The 21858-nt window shown below is 41.8% G+C and overlaps 1 protein-coding gene across 1 annotated transcript in view; it reads left to right on the plus strand.

Annotated features, from left to right (window-relative positions):
* CNX5 (co-factor for nitrate, reductase and xanthine dehydrogenase 5) overlaps positions 1-21858 on the plus strand; it is a 286044-nt gene that overhangs the window by 41808 nt on the left and 222378 nt on the right. The window contains exon 2 of the mRNA XM_089395837.1: positions 17519-17611. Coding sequence (XP_089251963.1) covers positions 17519-17611 — 93 coding nt within the window. The remainder of the gene's footprint in view (positions 1-17518; positions 17612-21858) is intronic.

Genomic DNA, 21858 nt, shown 5'->3' on the forward strand with positions numbered 1-21858 from the left:
CATGTAAGAGAGTCATAGCTTTAGAGCAAGAAGTCTAAGTCTTGGGTTGTAGCGTAGGTAGAGGCTCTGCAGCTGAGTGCGCAGAGGCCTAGGGTAGAAGTCCGTAGCTGAGTGCGCGGACCCCTGTAGCTGTGTGCGCAGGGTGGACAGAGTCTGTAAACACTTGGAAGATATTAATGAAATGAGTTATTCTGCGATTTCTGTGTCTGTTCTGTTGATGCGTTTGGATATTTTATGTATGACTTTCCTTTATTATGCTTATATGATGTGCGAATGAATGCCACTACATTGAATAATTGAACGCAATTACAAATATCTGCTTGCACGGAGATAACTTTAAGTATTTGATAAGATAAGCAAGTCACTTAGGCTAATTGAGGAATTTGCACGACGCACTGCCATAACAACACGAAAGTACTTGAGCCCCAGGTTAGGGCTGCGCGAAGGTCGATCATATACTTTCGTGAAGGTATTGAAAGTTGGAATAGAGGCTTTGTCTTACAAGCCCGAGAACAGGATCACCTGCGCAAAGGCAGAGATAGAAGAAATCAAACGACATCACAACCATCTTAGGGTGCGGAAACTTGGTTCCAACATCCCCCCATACTGCTTCGGGTGAGACTTCGGTCCGCGCTTTGCGGGCTGATGCCGAAAGGGTTAGTAGTGTAGGGATTTGTTTGGCTAATTAATGTTGAACCTGGGTCAGGCCCCCTCAAGCCAACAAGGCATCACTAAATTCAAGACTCATCAAGCTAGTCTCTCTATGATCTTGCCTTAAGCTTACATCCCACAAGAACATGGCTCCAAAATCATGCAATTTTTTAGCTCCACTCCATGTCTTCTATGAGGGTAGAAAACCTTAGTGCTACAACAAGAGCTATAATAACCATCATCATCTTCAACATCATGCTCTTCTATAGGGTTTACATGCATAACACAAACCCTAGCATTGCAAGAGAAAATCCTTGCATCACACAAGAACAACATCTCCATGAACATCCAAGACGTGCCTTTATATCTTTCCCCTTATTGTCTCCTAAGATTCCCTCATGAACCCTAGCATATAGCTCCTAGTAGTTACTCATGAACCCTAGTGTCTTGCTTCCTATAAGACTTCTCTCTCTTGTAGGGTGTCCTCATGAACCTGAATGTCTTGCTCCCTACCAGATGTCTCTCTCCTAAGGTTTCCTCATGAATCCTATTGTTCCCAAGACAAGTAAAAAAATATAACACAATGATGTTAATGAATACAAGATATCTCTCCTCCCTTGTATATAATTGTTGAGGGAGGATAAAATAAAATAAGGATATAAGTCCATACTGTTAGTTTATGTAGCTTGGAGTTTGGACAGGTGTTCTAGTCTTAGATGGTGTCTATGAGACTAAGGAACACAGTGGATTAATTTTTTCCAATACCCAGATAAAGTTTCTAAGGAAAATTGCCTTGATTAGATCTAATTAGCCAATTCATTAATTTTCCTATGTCTAAGTTAGCGAAATGGCTTAATTAATTGGGGCTAATGGAGGTAAATCGATTTTCCTCTAGTGACTTCTAGAAAAGTCATTTTTAGAAGTCAAGATGATCTTAGCCATCGATTGGAATTAGATTGTGGCCGTTGATTGCTCAAGGAGAGATTATAAGAGGAGATCGATGAACATTTCGAGAACACATTCGAGACACATATTTACATTGAGAGCAAGGGTGTAGTGATAGCGTAGAGGATACTAAGCAACGAGGAATCAATAGTGATTGAGTAGAAGATGTCTAGAGAGAATTTCTTCATGAGGTTCTTCCAGTTTCTGAGATCCAGACAAAAAAATTGCCAGTTTGATTTGTCTAGACTTTGCATGAGGCCGAGATTTTTCTGGTGCGCAAGGGTTTATAGAGGCCGAGTTTGTATTCGCACATGTGGGAGAAAGAGGCAGTGTTTGAGCACGATTTCTTTCAGGGAATGCTAAAAGGTCAAATCGAGTTTTGTTGTTGGAGGAGGCCGAGTTTGCCAGAGGCCAAATTTCCTTTAGCCAGGGCCCACACGTGTGAGGTCGTACACACTTGCAGAGGGAGGCCGAATTATCTCGGGAGGGCCAAGTTATCTTGCAAAGGGAGGCTGAGTTCCTTCTAGGTATTTTTATGCTCTGGTAGCTGCAGAAAATAAATTGTCAGAGCTTTGCCAGTTTATGGCAAGCAGTTGTAAAATTTCAATCAAAGATTTTGTTGAAGAAGAATAATAAAAATCCTCATCTGTTGCACTGGTTTTCCCTTCAGGGTTTTTCTAGGGACATTTGTCAAAAAATATCGGTGTTCATTATTTTGTATGTGCAATATTTTCTCAGTTCTTGTGATTTAATTTTCTGTGAAGTTGCAATAATGTTTTATTCAATATTTGCTAGAAATAAATTGCAGAAGACATAATATTTTCAGATAAATGAATAATAACCAATAACTACAACAATATTAATATTTCACATTTATGTCGCAGTCTGTTACTTCCCACCTATCTTGTCTTCCTACGCTATTCACAATAGCTTAGACGGAGACCCTTTTATAGACCTGTACTCTGACATCACCAGGTTTTCGGTATTAGGGGACGTCATTCTCACGGGAGACTTCAATGCCCGGACCAAAGACCTCCAGATGCCTATGCACGACCGGATAGAGGATGTATTTTGCACTCGGGGGATTGACCCGACCACGATCAGCATGCACCGGACCTCCGAGGATTACTTGGGACCCACCACAGCCTATGGGAGATATCTACTACAGTTGGGAGAATCTCATGAGTTGGTAATTCTGAATGGCCTACCATGCTTCCCATCCTCGCACTTCTTTACCTGCAGACCATTTGGAGGCGGAGCAAGTGTGGTTGACTACGCTATTGCAAACCCAGATCTCCTCCCTTACATAAAAAATTTCTCGATCACCCCCATCCCTCTCGCAGATCATGCACTTCTTTCACTCTCTCTGCAGTTTAACCTCCCGAATCCAGCTCCTACTCTTCCCTGCAGCCCCACCAGGACCACCTTCCGATTTGAGGAAGGTGACCCTGATCTCTTCTCCTCTATCCTTAGACAGACACTCCCATCGGAGTCCCAGTTTGCCTCTCTCAACTCCGCCAAGGACAAATACCAGTGCTTCTCATATGTAATCTGGGAAGCTGCGCTCCAATCCTTCCCCCATTCTACCTATACCGCCACCGCAAACCGGGTGTTAAGTTTAGGTATGTTCTATGCTAGAGCAATTTATTTAAATTTTCACAGTTAGCAATCACATCAACATTACAATAAACTACAGATAGAACATAAATATAAAATCGCAGAAGACAAGCCAAGACAAGAGGACACAAGATATGGCGCGAGCCAGGGACAAACCCCACAATGTGTGGGGAAACCCTTGATCAATTCTTCTTTTATCTTCAAAGTTCAGCAGAGAGAGAGATGGTACAAATACATTTGAAGTCAACACTTTGACTTGCCAAAATAAGAGATCAGACATCAGAGATATTTTATCATGAAGATGACAGGATAGTTCTGATGACAAGGACTGCAGATCTGAACTCAGGTGAAGGCACACTTCTCAATCCTCATACTTCAACTGATTCACCATGCTGCATCCAACCATGCTGCGTCCATCACTATGCTGCATTCAACACCATGCTGCATTCAACATCATGCTTTCAAGCTATTAAATAACTAAGCCCTTCAAGGGCTTCAGTCCACCTAGGAGAGTCTCTCCTAATCCATGCTGCCATCCGAGCTTAAAGCAAACTGTAATACTGTCTTGGAACAGCCTTAGCTGCTTGCTATGGCTTGCAGCCTAGCAAAGCAGCTAGCTGTAGCTGTAGACTCCTTCAACAGGCCTAAACAAGATCCTAAATAGCAGCATTGCCCTGTCTTCTAATCTAGTGACTGCTGATCCCAAACGTACCTTATCCATGCCTTAGAACAGCAGTATTTAACACGTTGTTACAGCGATTTCCATGCTGCTCCTTTACGCTGATATATGTCTCCTTTATGTTGCGGCTAGGCTTCATTTGCAACGTATAGAAGCTCCCTTAGATAGTTGTAATTGTGACAGCAGATTAGGGCACCTTCAAGTCTGAGATTAGGGCCTCTTCTAGGCCTCCTTACTGCGGCTTAGGACAGCGTATGAGTAGCATATAGAAGGCCTGTCCTAATTGCGTATATACATCCTTCTTGACTGCAGCTAGGTGATTTCTTCATGACTCTTTCAGGACAGTGTTTAGGGAACTTAAGGACAGCGTTAGATTAGGTCTCCCTTGCCAGCGTTTAGACCTCCTTTATGCAGCGTATAGGATTCTTCATAAGCCTGCGGCTAGGGCACATTATGACAACGGATAGGGCCTCCTCATTACAGCGTATAGGGCTTATGTTTCACTGCTGATCAGCCCTCCTTTTGCTGCGGATAAGGCTTCTTCATAACTCCGGATTAGGGCATCACTAAACAACAGATTAGAGTTCCCTTTTAGACTGCGGATTTATGCCTCCTTTGACTGCGGCCAACCCTCTTCCTTGATTACTGCTAGGGCTCTTCTTAACTGCGGCTAAGTCTCCTCTTTTACCTGCGGCTAGGGCTTTCTTCATGACTGCGTCTATGCCTTCTTGGTCAGCAGATAAGGGCCTCCATTAAGTGTGGATTAAAGCTCTTCTTTCAACGGATAAGAGCCTTCCTTAAGAGCGGATTAAGGCTCTTTACATACTGCTGGTTCAGGGCTTTCCAATTGCGGCTTAAATAACCTTTTTGACTGCGGCTAGATCTCGTTTAGGGTTTCCTTTGACAGTGTTCAAGCCTCCCTTTACTACATTATGGAATCCTCCTTGACTGCGTAGATTAGGGTTGCTGATTGACCTGCGGCTAGGGCACTTGAGCTCCAATCACACTGCGATTATGCCTTCTTTGACTGCAGCTAGGGTAAGGCTAGATCAGCCTTTAGAACAACGTATTCTCCTCTAGATCTCTCTGTCCACAAAACCCAAACACGTGGAGAGAGATCACAAGAGATGTGTGTAAAATGTCTTCAAGTTCTCTTCTATTTATACAAAAAACTTAGAGGTTGAATAGACATGATGTTTGGGCTTCTAGAGCCTACATAAGTGCTGGTCGGCTTGATAATAATTACATAAACAAAATAAATTCATATCTCCATAAATACTTATCGGAATCGGATGATCTTTGGATCAATCCTACACCTCTCGACGAGAGGGATCCAATAAAAATATCAGCTGCCATAAATAAGCTGACCCACATGGAGTTTGGCCCTAGTTGCCAATTTAACACTCCCTCTCAACTAGGGAGAACTCCATCCATTGATCCATAAGTCTGACTATACTATCTCTGCCATCAGTGCCCTGCATTGTTCTGCCCAACTCTGCTCAGCCCTGTTGGCTCTGCTCAGCTCTGCTGGCTCTGCTCTGCTCTTGCTCAACTCTGCTGGCTCTGCTCAACTCTGCTGGCTCTGCTAGCTCTGCTCTGCTCAGCTATGCTGGCTCTGCTCTGCTCAGCTCTACTCAGCGCTGCTGGCTCTGCTCTGCTGGCTCTGCTCATCTCCGTTGAACTATGAAGAAGAAGAATTGATCGAGAATGAGTCATATCATTCTCCACTGACCTGAAGTCAGTCTCAGAGTGCATACCACTTGTCCCAGACCAGTCTCAACTGACCCGAAGTCAGCTTCATAGTAAGTACCACTCCTACCACTGGTCCCAGACCAGTATCGCAGTCTCAGAGAGTGTACCACTGGTCCCAGACCAGTCTCAACCGACCCGCAGTCAGCGTCATAGTATGTACCACTCTCACTGGTCCCAGACCAGTACTGCACTGACACGAAGTCAGTCTCGGAGTATGTACCACTGGTCCCAGACGAGTCTCAGCCGACCCGAAGTCAGCGTCATAGCATGTACAACTCCTACCACTGGTCCCAGACCAGTATCATTGATCCCAGATCAATGGAGGACATCCTAGCGTAGGGAGTACGGTAGATACAACGATGCGTCCATCGGTACTACTATGGTCCCTAACTTCATTTCCCTGCTCATTGATCAGATGAGAGGTACTTCCCATGAGTCCCAGACTGCATGGGTAGGATGCCTCGACAGGAGAACTTAATCAATCCTGTCCTCACAGGAGAACACATCAATCCTGCTACAATCGCCATGGAGAACACATCAATCCAGGCTGCCATGGAGAACACATCAATCCAGGCCTCACAGGAGAACACATCAATCCTGCTACAATCGCCATGGAGAACACATCAATCCAGGCCTCACAGGAGAACACATCAATCCTGCTACAATCGCCATGGAGAACACATCAATGCAGGCCTCACAGGAGAACACATCAATCCTGCTACAATCGCCATGGAGAACACATCAATCCAGGCCTCACAGGAGAATACATCAATCCTGCTACAATCGCCATGGAGAACACATCAATCCAGGCCTCACAGGAGAACTAATCATCCTGCTACACAAGAGAGCGAATCATCTTGTCCCACAAGAGAGCGAATCATCTTGTTCCAGCGCGCACCACCAGGGGAGGGTGAGTCACCCTGTGGTCGTATGTTGCTCCAATAGAACTGCAAGCCCCCCAAAGCTCCTAGAGCTCAATGTATGCAGCATGCAGGACCCTTTTACAAAGGTCTCTTGACGACTCCAAGTCGTTCGAGAAAATCACAAATTTGATCTTTCCTCAGGGCTCTGTCCTGTACATCATCTCAGTGTGATGGAGCCTCCTTGATCATCGACTTACCATTTCCCAGATAAGGCAGTAATTGTTGTCTATCTGTCAAATACGGGATTCCTCAATAATCGAATCCCATCTCTGGTTGTCACAGAGACTCACAGTGGTATTCATCATGTGTACAAACAACTCACTGAAGAGCTTCAGCAACCAGACTGCCTCACAGAAGGCCATGCTATCAGCAATGTATTCTGCTCAGAGTTACCGACTTCTGCTTCCTGCTCATCCAGGATATCGAGGCAGATTCCAAAGAGAAACAACACTGGGAAGTGCTCTAGTGATCCTCCATACTGCCTGCCCACTCATCATTCGAATAATCATGTGGTTTCATATTTCCGCCAGAGTATCTCAATCCATGAGAGATTGTGCCCTGAAGGTATCTTAGAAGATTCTTGGCACCAATCTAGTGAGGCTCAACCAAATATGAGCTCACCATGCTAACTGCAACACAGATGTCCGGACGGAGGTTCTCCAAGAACATCAACGCGAAATGAGTTTATGAAACTCAGAGGCATTTCCCAAATCTGGTCCGACATCATTACTATATAACTTCTGAAAGTTAAGATCCTCGAGGCAGTCACAAGCTTGCAGCTTATCTTCTCACATTCAAAATCCAACTCCCTCTGTCTCCTATAAATGAGAGGGTCTGCACCTGTCAGACATAGGTGCCGGTACAAGAGGTTTGTCATCCACAACCTTCGAGTAATGGTTTGGATCGGTTTCACTCCTAGTGAATCTCAGCTGCATTAAACAGCTATCAATCCTCTCATACTATGCCCAAGGTGTTTTTCTTCAAGCCATAGAGGGCTTTCTTCCATCAAACTCCTCGGGTTGTTCCAAACCTGAGAACCTGCTGAATGGTACCCTTATAATATTTTCCTTTGGTACATTTCAGACATGTACCTTCATGCTTCCTTTTGAATTCAGGCATCCTAGTCACCATTTGACTCACAGACCTCTAGAGCTGAGTCAATGGACATGGTCCCCAGTGGACTTGCTGCAACTTGATACAACCCTGAACTCAAAAACATCTTTAAATGATCTATTTTCAAACATGTACCTTTCCATCGATAAGTGCCACCCTGCAACCTTTGACTTCCATTTCTGAGATGGACATCAGGTTCGATCAGGTACATAAAAGAGATTTTGGGGTTCCTTGCTTTCGAGGAAGAGTCAACCATTTCCTTGATGACCTGCATTACCGGTCATTCTTTTGATCATTGAAGATGTCCTAGGAATGATTGTTATCTTCATCAAGAGATGTGTCTCTGCCATTCGGACACTCCTTCGCATAACGGCCAAACTTATTTCAACAAGGCATCCGCCTTTCCTTCCACCCTTAGATCCGAACTTCCCAATGAAGTGATCTTAAGATGGACCATCAAAATCTTCCGCTGCGCCATTCTGATAACATTCTCTTCTTTGACTTCATCCTAGGTGAATTATGAGGAACCCATTGATCCTTCTGTCTTGTCCCAACTGTCTTCGGTGATTGCTCTTTCACTCTTTCTTGGGCATTGTCTTCACCTCAACTCTGATACCATGTTAAGTTTAGGTATGTTCTATGCTAGAGCAATTTATTCAAATTTTCACAGTTAGCAATCACATCAACATTACAATAAACTGCAGATAGAACATAAATATAAATTCGCAGAAGACAAGCCAAGACAAGAGGACACAAGATATGGCGCGAGCCAGGGACAAACCCCACAATATGTGGGGAAACCCTTGATCAATTCTTCTTTTATCTTCAAAGTTCAGCAGAGAGAGAGATGGTACAAATACATTTGAAGTCAACACTTTGACTTGCCAAAATAAGAGATCAGACATCAGAGATATTTTATCATGAAGATGACAGGATAGTTCTGATGACAAGGACTGCAGATCTGAACTCAGGTGAAGGCACACTTCTCAGTCCTCATACTTCAACTGAATCAACATGCTGCATCCAACCATGCTGCGTCCATCACTATGCTGCATTCAACACCATGCTGCATTCAACATCATGCTTTCAAGCTATTAAATAACTAAGCCCTTCAAGGGCTTCAGTCCACCTAGGAGAGTCTCTCCTAATCCATGCTACCATCCGAGCTTAAAGCAAACTGTAATACTGTCTTGGAACAGCCTTAGCTGCTTGCTATGGCTTGCAGCCTAGCAAAGCAGCTAGCTGTAGCTGTAGACTCCTTCAACAGGCCTAAACAAGATCCTAAATAGCAGCATTGTCCTGTCTTCTAATCTAGTGACTGCTGATCCCAAAGTTCAAACGTACCTTATCCATGCCTTAGAACAGTAGTATTTAACACGTTGTTACAGCGATTTCCATGCTGCTCCTTTACGCTGATATATGTCTCCTTTATGTTGCGGTTAGGCTTCATTTGCAACGTATAGAAGCTCCCTTAGATAGTTGTAATTGTGACAGCAGATTAGGGCACCTTCAAGTCTGAGATTAGGGCCTCTTCTAGGCCTCCTTACTGCGGCTTAGGACAACGTATGAGTAGCATATAGAAGGCCTGTCCTAATTGCGTATATACATCCTTCTTGACTGCAGCTAGGTGATTTCTTCATGACTCTTTCAGGACAGTGTTTAGGGAACTTAAGGACAGCGTTAGATTAGGTCTCCCTTGCCAGCGTTTAGACCTCCTTTATGCAGCGTATAGGATTCTTCATAAGCCTGCGGCTAGGGCACATTATGACAATGGATAGGGCCTCCTCATTACAGCGTAGAGGGCTTATGTTTCACTACTGATCAGCCCTCCTTTTGCTGTGGATAAGGCTTCTTCATAACTCCGGATTAGGGCATCACTAAACAGCAGATTAGAGTTCCCTTTTAGACTGCGGATTTATGTCTCCTTTGACTGCGGCCAACCCTCTTCCTTGATTACTGCTAGGGCTCTTCTTAACTGCGGCTAAGTCTCCTCTTTTACCCGCGGCTAGGGCTTTCTTCATGACTGCGTCTATGCCTTCTTGGTCAGCAGATAAGGGCCTCCATTAAGTGTGGATTAAAGCTCTTCTTTCAACGGATAAGAGCCTTCCTTAAGAGCGGATTAAGGCTCTTTACATACTGCTGGTTCAGGCCTTTCCAACTGCGGCTTAAATAACCTTTTTGACTGCAGCTAGATCTCGTTTAGGGTTTCCTTTGACAGCGTTCAAGCCTCCCTTTACTACATTATGGAATCCTCCTTGACTGCGTAGATTAGGGCTGCTGATTGACCTGCGGCTAGGGCACTTGAGCTCCAATCACACTGCGATTATGCCTTCTTTGACTGCAGCTAGGGTAAGGCTAGATCAGCCTTTAGAACAACGTATTCTCCTCTAGATCTCTCTGTCCACAAAACCCAAACACGTGGAGAGAGATCACAAGAGATGTGTGTAAAATGTCTTCAAGTTCTCTTCTATTTATACTAAAAACTTAGAGGTTGAATAGACATGACGTTTGGGCTTCTAGAGCCTACATAAGTGCTGGTTGGCTTGATAATAATTACATAAACAAAATAAATTCATATCTCCATAAATACTTATCGGAATCGGATGATCTTTGGATCAATCCTACACCTCTCGACGAGAGGGATCCAATAAAAATATCAGCTGCCATAAATAAGCTGACCCACATGGAGTTTGGCCCTAGTTGCCAATTTAACACCGGGAAATTGCCCTATGAATAAATGGTATGACCAGGAATGCATGTCTATGCATCAAGACCTCCGACACGCATTCCGGAACTCCTTACCAACATACCCAGATCTTTGTTCAGCCTACCATCGCCTCCTTCGCCGCAAGAAGCGCCTTTTCATTGCCCATAGGAGACAGGTTCTTTCTACTCTCCTCCTTCGCTCCCCTAAAGATTTCTGGGGGACCATCCTTTCCTGGCGCTGACTTACCCTAGTCGACCTTGATCCTGCCTCAATGTTCTCTCACACCTCCCAACTATATGACATTCTTGGGCAGCCTCGGATTCAGGTTACTTCCCCCCCCCCCCCCCCCACCTACTGCCACGTTTTCTCCGACAAAGATATCAGAGAGGCAATATGGACAATGAATAGCAGCAAGGCAGCAAACGAAGAAGACTTCCAGGCAGAATTCTTCAAGCATGGACTTTGCCCCCTAGTAGGATATCTGGTGGACCTCTTCAACCAGGTGGTTCGGGATGGATTTCTGGATGGTTGGTCACACCACATTATCTACCCGATCCACAAGTCAGGGCCTACTTCCGACCCCAACAACTACAGGACAATCATGGTTGGGCACACATTCTCCAAACTATATGCTACAACACTCCATAGAACACTCTCCCATTTCCTTGAGCAGAGACAACTCAGGGCTAAGGGCCAAGCGGGATTCCGCCCGGACCACCAGATGATCGACCACATCCTTACTCTTCGTGCAGTGATCGAGGAGGCTAGGCATCGATCCTTTAAAGTATATTGCTGCTTTGTAGACTTCTGGAAGGCCTTTGACTCAGTCCTGAGGGATGATCTTTTCCAGAGGCTAAGAGAGGTTGGCATTTCCTCGACTCTCCTGACGGCTATCATGCGCCTCTATGAGGTCGTCCTTGGCCATCTCCGCACAGTCGGAGGAATGTCGGATTTCATCCAAAGCACCATTAGAGGCAAGCAAGGATGCCCCCTTTCTCCTACTTTATTTGGGATCTATATCGATGAGCTTGAGTCCTTCCTCCGGGAACATATCCAGGATACAGATGGGTGTCTTCTTCACCAAGTCCTGATTTCAATCCTCCTCTTTGCAGACGATATTGCCCTTATTGCCTCTTCCCAAGAAGGCCTTCAGAGATAGTTGGATGCTCGCACAGCTTTTTGTGACCGGAGGCATCTAACTGTGAACTTGGGTAAAACCAAAGTGATTGTCTTCAATGGAGTCAAGAAAACCTCAGACTTCCACTTCCTATTTAAAGGAGAAGAGATCGAGATTGTCAGCACCTATACATATTTGGGAGTTCAGTTCTCAGGGCCTCGCTTCAGCCTGTGGCCAGCCCTTCAGTCTCGGATCAACAAAGGGTATGGCTCCTTAGCCATTCTGGAGAGGCAGTGTTTCCGGCACCATTTCCAGGACATCTTGTCCAAACTGAGCATCATGGACACTTTGATTCGCCCCACAGCGCTTTACAGATCAGAGATTTGGGGTCCCTCTCTCCTAGAGTCAGATTGGGCCTCAGCAGAGCGGGTCCAGACCCTCCTTTTGCACCATTTCATTAGGTGCAAGCAGACAGTTCCTCAGCACATCATTCTAGCCGAGTTCGGGGCTCAACCTTTCCACCTAGAGGTGATATTCAGGGTAGTGTCGCCCTTGCACAGGCTCCGAGGCCTAGCAGACACGAGGAAAGGTCGTGGCAGATACCCATACTTAGCATATTGCTCCTCGGAGAACATCGCCCATATGCAGACAGGCTGATCCAAATGTTGGTACACCGGTGTGACAGAGCTTCTGGAGGTTTCAGCAACCCAGATTGGCCATCTCCCTCCTTTTGAGTACTCTCTGAATGCCCCAGGCCCCCTCCTCCCCAATCAGCAAGAGCTGAATAAAATCATTGAGGAGGATATTACAGACGATACATTCAGATTACATGGACTAATCCTCCCAATGGGTTGCGTCCAAAAATGGCCTTCTACGCAGAGCATTGCTTGGAAATCAGGGATGGGCTCATCATCAGACCCCAGTTAATGTTCCAACATTGGATGCATGCCCTTAGAATCCCCCTCAAGCAGTTCAGAGTTGGGTCTCACAGACTTCGGGTGGAGACAGATCACCACATCGATAGGGCAGATAGGATTTGCCAACTCTGTCACTTACAAGAGATAGAGACAGAGACACACTTCATATTCGGATGCCCTGTTTACTACGAGATTTGAGGTTGTTTCCATTGTCTCTTCAAGTCTTCTCAGACTTTGACCAGCTTCCTCAGATATGATGATTTGAGATGCCTTGCACTTTATCTCCAGGAGGCCTTCAGATTTCAGGCCCGTTTTCTTTAGCCCCCCACCAGATAGGACACCACGCGGAAGATCATGGAGTTCTTTAGGGTGCTGCCATCAGCGCGGGGCACCAAAAGAACCATTGACCGACCCACAGACACTGAGACCAGATCAGTGTGGTCTTGGGGGGCCGACCCACCAGATTGCACCAGCGCTCCAGGATTGGATCCACCCCTGGGAGGCGCCCTAGAACCTCCAGGCGACATCCCAGTATGCCCACAGGACAACAGACTTTGACATGCTTCTCTCAGTTTTCTTCTCTCGACCTTGGATGTTAGGAGTAGGATCTGGATAGGAGACCCCTGCCCTTTCTTCTCCTTTGTAGTTGTATTTTCTGCTTTTTAAAAGAAATGTTAAAGGGGACTGTTTGGTCCACTGGCTTGGCATGATGTAATCATTGTAACCAACAGTCCCATTGACCTCTTATGGTCATTTGTTGGACATTAATAAAATTATCTTATCTTATCTTGTCTTACATGGTATCAAAGTTGATATGAGGGCAGAAGAAGGCTCTACCCAACACAGGAAGAGAAAAGCCGAGGGTTTAAAACCCAGTTTGTATTCTTCAGTTTATTTGGGTTTTGCTATATTTCTGAGGGTTTGTAAAATGGCCTCAACAGGTTTGAGAGATCAGGACAGATTGGATGGAGCCTCAAATTTTGGTGTCTGGAAAGCCAAAATTACCTTGTTGTTGGAAGAAAATGGTCTCAAGGAGTATGCGACCAGTGTGATAGCTGTACCAACAAATCTAGCACAACTTACAACATACAAGAAGGAAGATGCCAAAACAAGGAGGATAATCCTTGATGGAGTCAAGGACCATATAGTTCCACATATTGTTGAGTTGGATACAACAAAGAAAATGTGGGACGCAATTTTGAAATTGTTCTAGGATGCTACCACTAATAGGAAGCTACTTCTTAGAGAAAAGCTGAGGAATACCAAGATGAACAAGGGTGAAGACGTTACCAGTTACTTCACTAGGCTTAGGTTGGTAAAGGATGAGTTAATTGCAGAGGGAGATAAATTAGATGATGATGAGATGGTGTGTATAGCCCTGAATGGATTTACGAAGCAGTGGGATTTCTTCATCCAAGTCATTAATGGACGAGACACCTTACTGAGTTGGGATCGATTATGGTCAAATATGCATAGAGATGCAAGCCCAATAAGTGCAAGTGACAATGTAATAATGAAATATGATTACCAATGAGTTATAATGCCACTGTTATGAAATTTAATCACTGCTGCAAGTGTTTTTAGGTCACTGTAGCAAACATATCAGATCTGAAACTAACCAATTAATCCACCAAAAAACCACTTATATGCACTCAAATCAACTGGCTTATAAAAAATATGGTAGGGCTTTCAATATACTGTTGTTAGAGATAAAAATCAAGTCAATGACTGAAGACAAGGCTAGGGCAAGGGCTAGAAGGCTAGAAAACCCCAAGACTAGGGTTAAAAATGACAAATGAAGGGCTAGAAAGGCCAAACAAAGGCAATGAAGGCCCGAAAAAGGTCACGACAAGGGGAGACAAGCCCACAAGGGCTGACGTCAAGCATAGAAAGGCTGACGCTAGGGGTGAAAGAGCCTTAGGAGGGTTAGCGGCCAAGGGAACAACCCTTAAAGGGCTGCAGCTAAGGCCAAAAGGGAGGTCAAGAGGGAGAAAGGCCTCCTAGAGGCCATGACAAGGAGGAAGGAGGGGCTGGGGGGCGAGGCCTTTAGAGGGTTGGATGGCTGCTCCATAGGGGGGCCGAGACCGCTCTAAGCCTATGGCTAGGGGAAATAAGGGGGCCGAGGGCCTAAAAGCCCTCTAGGGCTCATGGCCAAGAGAAAAAAGCTGGACGACTAGGCCTTAGCCCCAAAAAAATTTCGAAATGCTTGCAAATAAAAAATTCTCCCCAAATTCGCTGTAGAAAAGCTGGACAACTTCCTTCTTGGGCTGGACGTTTAGCTTAGAGGCTAGATCTTGCCTTCGTAGGCCTAGATCTGGTGTAAAACCCCAACAAAATCCTTTGATCAACTTTAAATTCACCTGCACAAATGAATCAAAGAATACCAAAACCCAAATATATATACAAAAATAAAACCCCAAAAATTTTAAAACCCCAAGCACTGCAAAACAAATGGGTTAGAAATAATTTACAAATTATTTACAAATATACAATATTTACAAAATTTAAAATTTTTGGAGAACATAATTTTGGATAAATAACAATGGATGAGCGAATTTCAGAAAATAAATATTGGTTGAAACCCCCCTGCAACATCAAATACCATAAAGAAATATCGAAGCCCAAACACAGTCATCTCTTTCCCACAGTCTGTGAACTTGAAGCCCAAGGGCTAGCGTACTTGTAAATCTCTATTATATTCTCAATAAAATTGTTAGATCATATAGTGAATTAGATCACCTAAGATAGGATATATCAATAGAATGTTATTATCATCGACAAATGAAATAACAATTATCTATCAATATTCAACTCAAAATAGATTCAAAGATAACTAACACATACCACAGATCAGTGGAAGAAAAACACCATGAACTGAACCCCAAAGTCTTTCTATTAGGATACAAAATGTTCCCCACAGAACAACAACTCAATACCAACCTTCAAGAATTACATCGTCCAAAGATATTCAATAGAAGATAAATGACTTTCTAAATATAGACAAACCCATTCACGTGGAAAATAACGGCTAGTTGGTTTGATCCTCGTCAAAATAATCTCGACCATTGAAAATAATTTGATCATCTTTTAATCTCCACCGTCGAATTTTTAATTTTGAGGAAAAATTCGAATTTTTCTTAAAACCCACTTTTAATTAATCCAAAAATTAATATTTTGGATTAATTTCCTAAAAAATTTGACTTTGACTTAACCACCAAGGTCCAAGGGCTCAAATTTTCTTAAAATATCCATTTTTCCCTTGGTGGGGGACCTCCAAAAATTGACTTTTCTTTGACCCACAAATTTTTGATTATTTTCCACTTGGAGAGAAATTAATTTCTCTATAATTGTTTTTGATTCAAAATTTATTAATTTTCTGGCTTAAGATTTTAATTTAATTTAGCCGAAAAAAAATTAATTAATTGACACAGAGGGGATTAATAATTTTTCCACCCTCAAATATTTTAGCCATGGTGTCTAAATATGTGGGATCATGCACTAAAATATTTTTTACATCAAGATATTACAATTAAGTCAACCCTTAAAGGGGGAATACACCTTTTCACATAGACCCTCAATAATTTACCCAATTCTGCAACTCAATATTATCTAGTATAGACCAAGTGTGTTTGTAATAAAATAATTTAGCCAAATGTGCTTAAATTATTCCCAAACACACTTTTACAAAAGACTCGATATAACACTAGGACTCACCTAAGACCTTGTCAAGAGATTCCACCCTAGCTTTGGGGTTTAAGCTGGAAGAAAAACTCTGCCGATTATCCGTGTTTAGAAACACACATAATTTAGTGAGGTTAAAAAACTTCCTAGGATGAAATCCGTTGCCAAAATCAGAGGCTTACCTAGGTGTTGTTACATAATTAAATGGTCATACTAGCATCATTTACAATACAACTTGCAGAAATTGGGTTTGCAATGATACAATTGGTGCTGGCTGATGTCTTTGAACCTTGAAAAAAATTCTTCCTATCTTTATATTTTGCTTCCTTGGACTGTTGACAAAATGTGGTCAATAATACCCGCAAGTAAAGGCTCACACACCTAAGCATCCAAAGAATCATTGCTAAAAAAGGTGCCTCTCTCCATGCAATCAACCAAGCAATTTGTAACTTGGCCTTTGGATGCTAAACATGCAATACCAATAAACAAGGCAACTCAATTTACACCAAACAAAGCTACTACCTAGCGACAATTGCATGCTGGAGTGCCTAAGGCGTCTTCTGAAACAGAAATATAGACAAGGATGAAGAAGATGCAAAGCTCCCTTTAATGAGAAAATTCTTTTAATAGAAAGTCAGGGTCTAAGAGATAGAGGACAGATGATAAAAGGTGCAAGGCTATATGTAAGCAAGTGTCTTTCAAATTTTAAGTTCCATGCTGGTTAGTAGTTAATCAGTGTCAAGTATGTTTTATGGGGATGCAAAGTGGTCTAGGCATTGTGGGGATGGATCTCATCAGAATATGCAACCCTCTTGCTCAAGCCCTCCGGATGTAGTAATTTTAGGGGATGTGTGGATGATCAGGAAGCATGGTAGAAAAGTATTGATACTTATCAGGCTAAAAGGGATTTTATCCGGAGAAGACATTGCAGGACCAATTTTAATGAGGAAGCTGTTTGACTTTTGATTTAGAGAAATATGTGTTTTCAAAGCTGAATTAGTTGTGCAATTTTCAAGCTAGGGTGAACTGTATATGAATTATATAGAATCTCTAGAGGTTGGTGCTAAAGCAGACACACTAGCACTACTTGGTTATCTCAGTTATGTCATTTTTTTGGATTTTCTAAGATGCATGCTTTTCAAAAAAGGTCTGTTTGATCATGGTCAATTGGTAATCTTTTCTTGTTACCAACCAAAGTTTCTATTTGACTCAAGGCATGTGGTCGGATTCTTCCTTCTCTTTTTGGTTCTTTGATTGCTTGGTTATGTGATATATTCAAGTCTGATCTGTTATATATTTATCTGAATATCAGAACATACTAAAAGAAGGGATTAATTATATCGAAATATGATGCTGTTATACTAAACAATTATGCTTTTGGTTTAACCAGCTGATTTTTTTTTGCCATGTACACAGGACAATCAAACCTCTTGAAGTCTTCAATATTGCTGGTAGGAGCTGGGGGATTGGGATCCCCTGTTGCCTTATACCTTGCAGCATGTGGTATTGGTGAGCTTCTCCCTGAGATAAAAAAGTGGAGAAAATAGTGAGGAGTAATACATGGATAGAAAGAAAGGAATGCTATTAGAATACTATCTGTATGATTTTACCCCTTTTTAGGGTTTCTTTTCCCCCAAATTTTCAGCCTTCATTTTCCTTGAAGATGTAGGAGATGCATTCAGTAATAGAAATGTTGTGTGAATGACAATAGGAAATGTTACTATTAAATCTGTAGAACCTCTGAAAGGGGAACATGGTAATGCAAGAACAAATCCAACCAGAAAACAAAATAATGTATTGACAAAGCAAAAAGAATCCAGACTGAAGACAAATTACCAAGCTATTGCACAAATATGGTATTCGCTAAAAACACATCTAAAGTGAAGAATGAAAATATGCTATTTTCAATATTAATCTGAACATAGAACCATGCTTTTCTACACTAGTAATCAGAAATGTTCAACTTGGTGCCACTTTTTCTGGACAATATGCATGTATGATGTGCCTCCAAAATGTCATAACAGGCCTTCCAACTTCTTGAAGATAGCATGGAACTGTAGAAAGAACAATAATTAAATAATTACAACATCCAACTTTAGAAACTCAATGAGTATGTTTGGAGATATCTTGTCACCATTGGGTCTAAAATGCCCAAATAGACAATTAAAAAATTAAAAAATGGAATGGCACTATAAGAATTACTTATCATGACTTGCTCCTACAATGGTTCAACAAGTTTGAGGGGAGGATTCTATCGATGTTGCATATGCAAATTTTCAAAACTGCAGTACAGTACACTTAAATAATAATTGAGGTTAATGCGTTTTTTGGGGTTGTATCATACTTCCCATCATTTATGCCTTTTGCACACCTATAAAAGGTACATAAATGATAATACTAGTGAAAGATTTTTCTTGCAAATGCAGCACTTGGACATTCAACACACACATATACAGTATAGCATGCAATGCAACCATTATCATTTAGTAAGGGTGTGTAATTTCAAAGCCTCTTTTTATAAAGGGCAACTCCTGTTTCATTTTGGAAGTAGCAATTTTTTTTGTAAGCTGTAATTGTATTACCTCAAAAAATCAAATAGTCTAGCACATAGGTCGTCCTTCCACTGTCAATATACTTTATGACAGATGGTTTCTGTTATCTGCTAGGTTGTACCAAGCAGAATCTGAAGACCCCATGGCCCACAATGTACAGGGCACTCATAAATTTTTTCCAGAAGTCCAAAAGTCAACAGGGCACCTGTGACCCTTTCTCTCTCCTCTTTCTACTCTCTCTCTCAAATTCTGCAACTGTTTGGGGAATTGTAGTAAATGTCGCTTGATCCATAAACTGCTGTGGATATTCTATAGGTGTTAAGTTTAGGTATGTTAATGAGTGATCACTCTGGTGTGTTCTCCAACTGACTCTCAAGCCTCCTCTTATACTTTTCTCGTTGGTCCATCAATGGCCGAGATTAAATCTCTAATCAACGATTAAGATTAGATTTTGGCTTGATCCATGACTTTTGGAACCTTCTAACCCAATTTTATATTACTACCCATTAATATTTTATTTTTCCTAAGTTTACACTTAGGAACTCCATTAAAAATAATAATTATTTTAATATCTCCCAAACCGATTAGAATCTGCCCAAACCATTTCTGGGTCTTGGAGATCTCATGTGCGTTAGCCTCTCCACCAATTTTCATGGCTAGAGCACATCCGATGCTATCCCAAATCAACAACTAGTTTGAGCAGTAACAAGCCTCTCCAACAATTCGACGTCCTTCTCGCTTAATAAATTTGGCCCTACAATTTCCAACAATTCGGCATCCTCGAAATGCTCCTGAATCAACCTGTAATCTTCCTCTTTCTCCCTAGTCTAGATTGGCTGCTTGCTCTAGAGAAATCGCTCTTCCTCTTTGAGAAAATCGCTTTCCCATAAATGTAGTAGCTACCTCTCTCTCTCTTGTTGTTATTTTGTCTTCACCTCTCCCTTAATATTTCATTTATAATCTTCATCAAGCCCAAATCCCTAACCCTAATCTCCCTTCTAGAAGATCTAGGCGATCACGGGTTGAGATAATTTCTAAGTCACTTAAATAATTTAATTATTTATCCTTAGAAATTGACATAATAGTCCACAATAATTAATTGCTTTTAATAATTGTACTTTTCCTAGTTTAGGAAAGAAGACATAAATCACTTTCTCCATCAAGCACGCACTTAAATAGGCAATAAATCATCTCCTACATGCTAAGAGACCAAGTCTATGTAGAAGATCTTTCAAATCCACTACAAGCTTCAATAAAGACAACTCCCCATGAAAGCTCACTAGATAGAAATTATTAATTCCATTTTCCCTCTCCATTTTGGAAGGACCAAGCCAAAGACTATCAAACATTTTATGCATAACTAGCTTTTTCTTCTCTTATCCTATGTGAGTATGAGATCTCCTTCCTTAAAATGTCTTTGTTTTGCTTTATGATCAAACATTTCTTTGATTTTAACTTGATTCTTCATCATTTGATCAAAACCATTTCAATGAGAGTCATCCAATTATAGAAGTTGGTCGGTTCTTGCTTGTAAAGCTTTCTTATCTATCATGAAATGTTGTATGAGATGAAATTTTGGAGTTTGGAGGTTGATGGGTAATTTTGCTACTGTCCATACATTAACTCAAAAGGTCTTCTCCTAGTGGAAGTCTTAGTTTTCAAGGTTAACAAAAACCCTTTAAAGCCATGTATCCAATTCTATCTTTTGAAAGAGTTCACTCATCTTTTGAAACTATTAGTTGGTAATACACAAGGTACCTTTAGACAACTCACCAAAAGTATACACCTCAACAATGTCCACTTCTGTGTTCTTCGACATTCTAATGATTGCAAAATGTTGTTTTTTTATCCATTGTTACTTTGGGCCAGAATTGCCCTATTTGAAGGCTTTCTAGGATTGAATCATTATTGAGATCTTTAGACGGACCTGAACACTTCTTGATGTATAGCATAGGCTGCCACAATGGCTTGGGACATAGGTGTTGAAATATGTAACTAGGTTCGGTCTTCATAATGTTTAATGTAATCATGATTTTATGTATTAGATGAAAAGGGAAAAAGAAATTTTATTATTATTTTGAAGCATGGGTTTCATGCTCAAGGTCTTTTATGTTATAGGTCAAGTACCCATTGAGTGTTTCTAGGGCTTTGTCATAAAGTCTAGGAGTCAATTGAGTCATTGTAATATGTAAGACCCCTTTGGGCATCTTGTATTATGTAAAAGAAATTTATTTGAGTCATAAAAGACCCTCCAAGACAAGTCAACCTAGCTGCAACAAGTCAACCTACATGAAAGATCAAGTTGGCCTCATGGAGGCAATTTGTACCCCTGGAAAGCCTATATGTAAGACACACTAGACCTCATTTGACACACACATTGAAAAATACGAAGAATCACAAAAGTAATTTGATCTCAAAAGGAAGGAGTCCTAAGGCAAGGAGGAAGCTAGAGTCAAAGTTTTTGGGTTTCTCTCTCTCTCATGTGCAACGAAATTATGAAACTGCTGGATCGAAGTTACTAGAGAAATTGCTGGGATCAAAGTTGCTGGAGAAGTTGTTGGGGTCGAAGTTGTTGGAAAAGTTGTTGGGGTCGATGTTGTTGGAAAAGTTGTTAGGGTTGAAGTTGCTGTCAAATTTGCTGGAAGGTCAAAGTCTGTTGTTGCATGTTGTGTAAGGAAAGCTCATGAAGAAGGAAGGTTGACTTGGTCTTGGAGGGGTCTTTGTCAAGGGTCTTAGGTCTTGGAATTCACCATCTGAACATTCTATAAGAAGAGAAGAATTCTTGTGGGTTTTCCTCTCAAGAGGAGATGTTTTGGCCCTGTCTTGTTGACGAATGTAACTAGGTTCGGTCTTTGTAATTGTATTTGAGTCATTATGAAATGTACTTATCAAAAGAATGAAAAATATTTTTTTTTATTATTATTACAATGACTTATTAAAGCATGAGTTTCATGCTTGGGTCATCATTTTATTAGTCAAAGTCCCCATTGAGGACTCTTAGGATTTATATTGAGTCATTAGAATCATTGTACATTTTATGAGACCCTTGGGCTTTTGAATCATGTAAAAAGAATGATTTTTGAGTCAAATATGTAATTTGTCACCTCCACACCAAGTCGGCCCTTGCTTGATGAAGTTGGCCTACAAAGGAGCAATTCGACCCACAAAAAGGCTATATATACAAGTGCAGTTCGATCTATTTGC

The sequence above is a fragment of the Pinus tabuliformis genome, chromosome 1_2 (genome assembly GCF_031772625.1).
Source record: "Pinus tabuliformis cultivar Carrire ecotype Pingquan chromosome 1_2, CPIR1, whole genome shotgun sequence".
NCBI lineage: Eukaryota > Viridiplantae > Streptophyta > Pinopsida > Pinales > Pinaceae > Pinus > Pinus tabuliformis.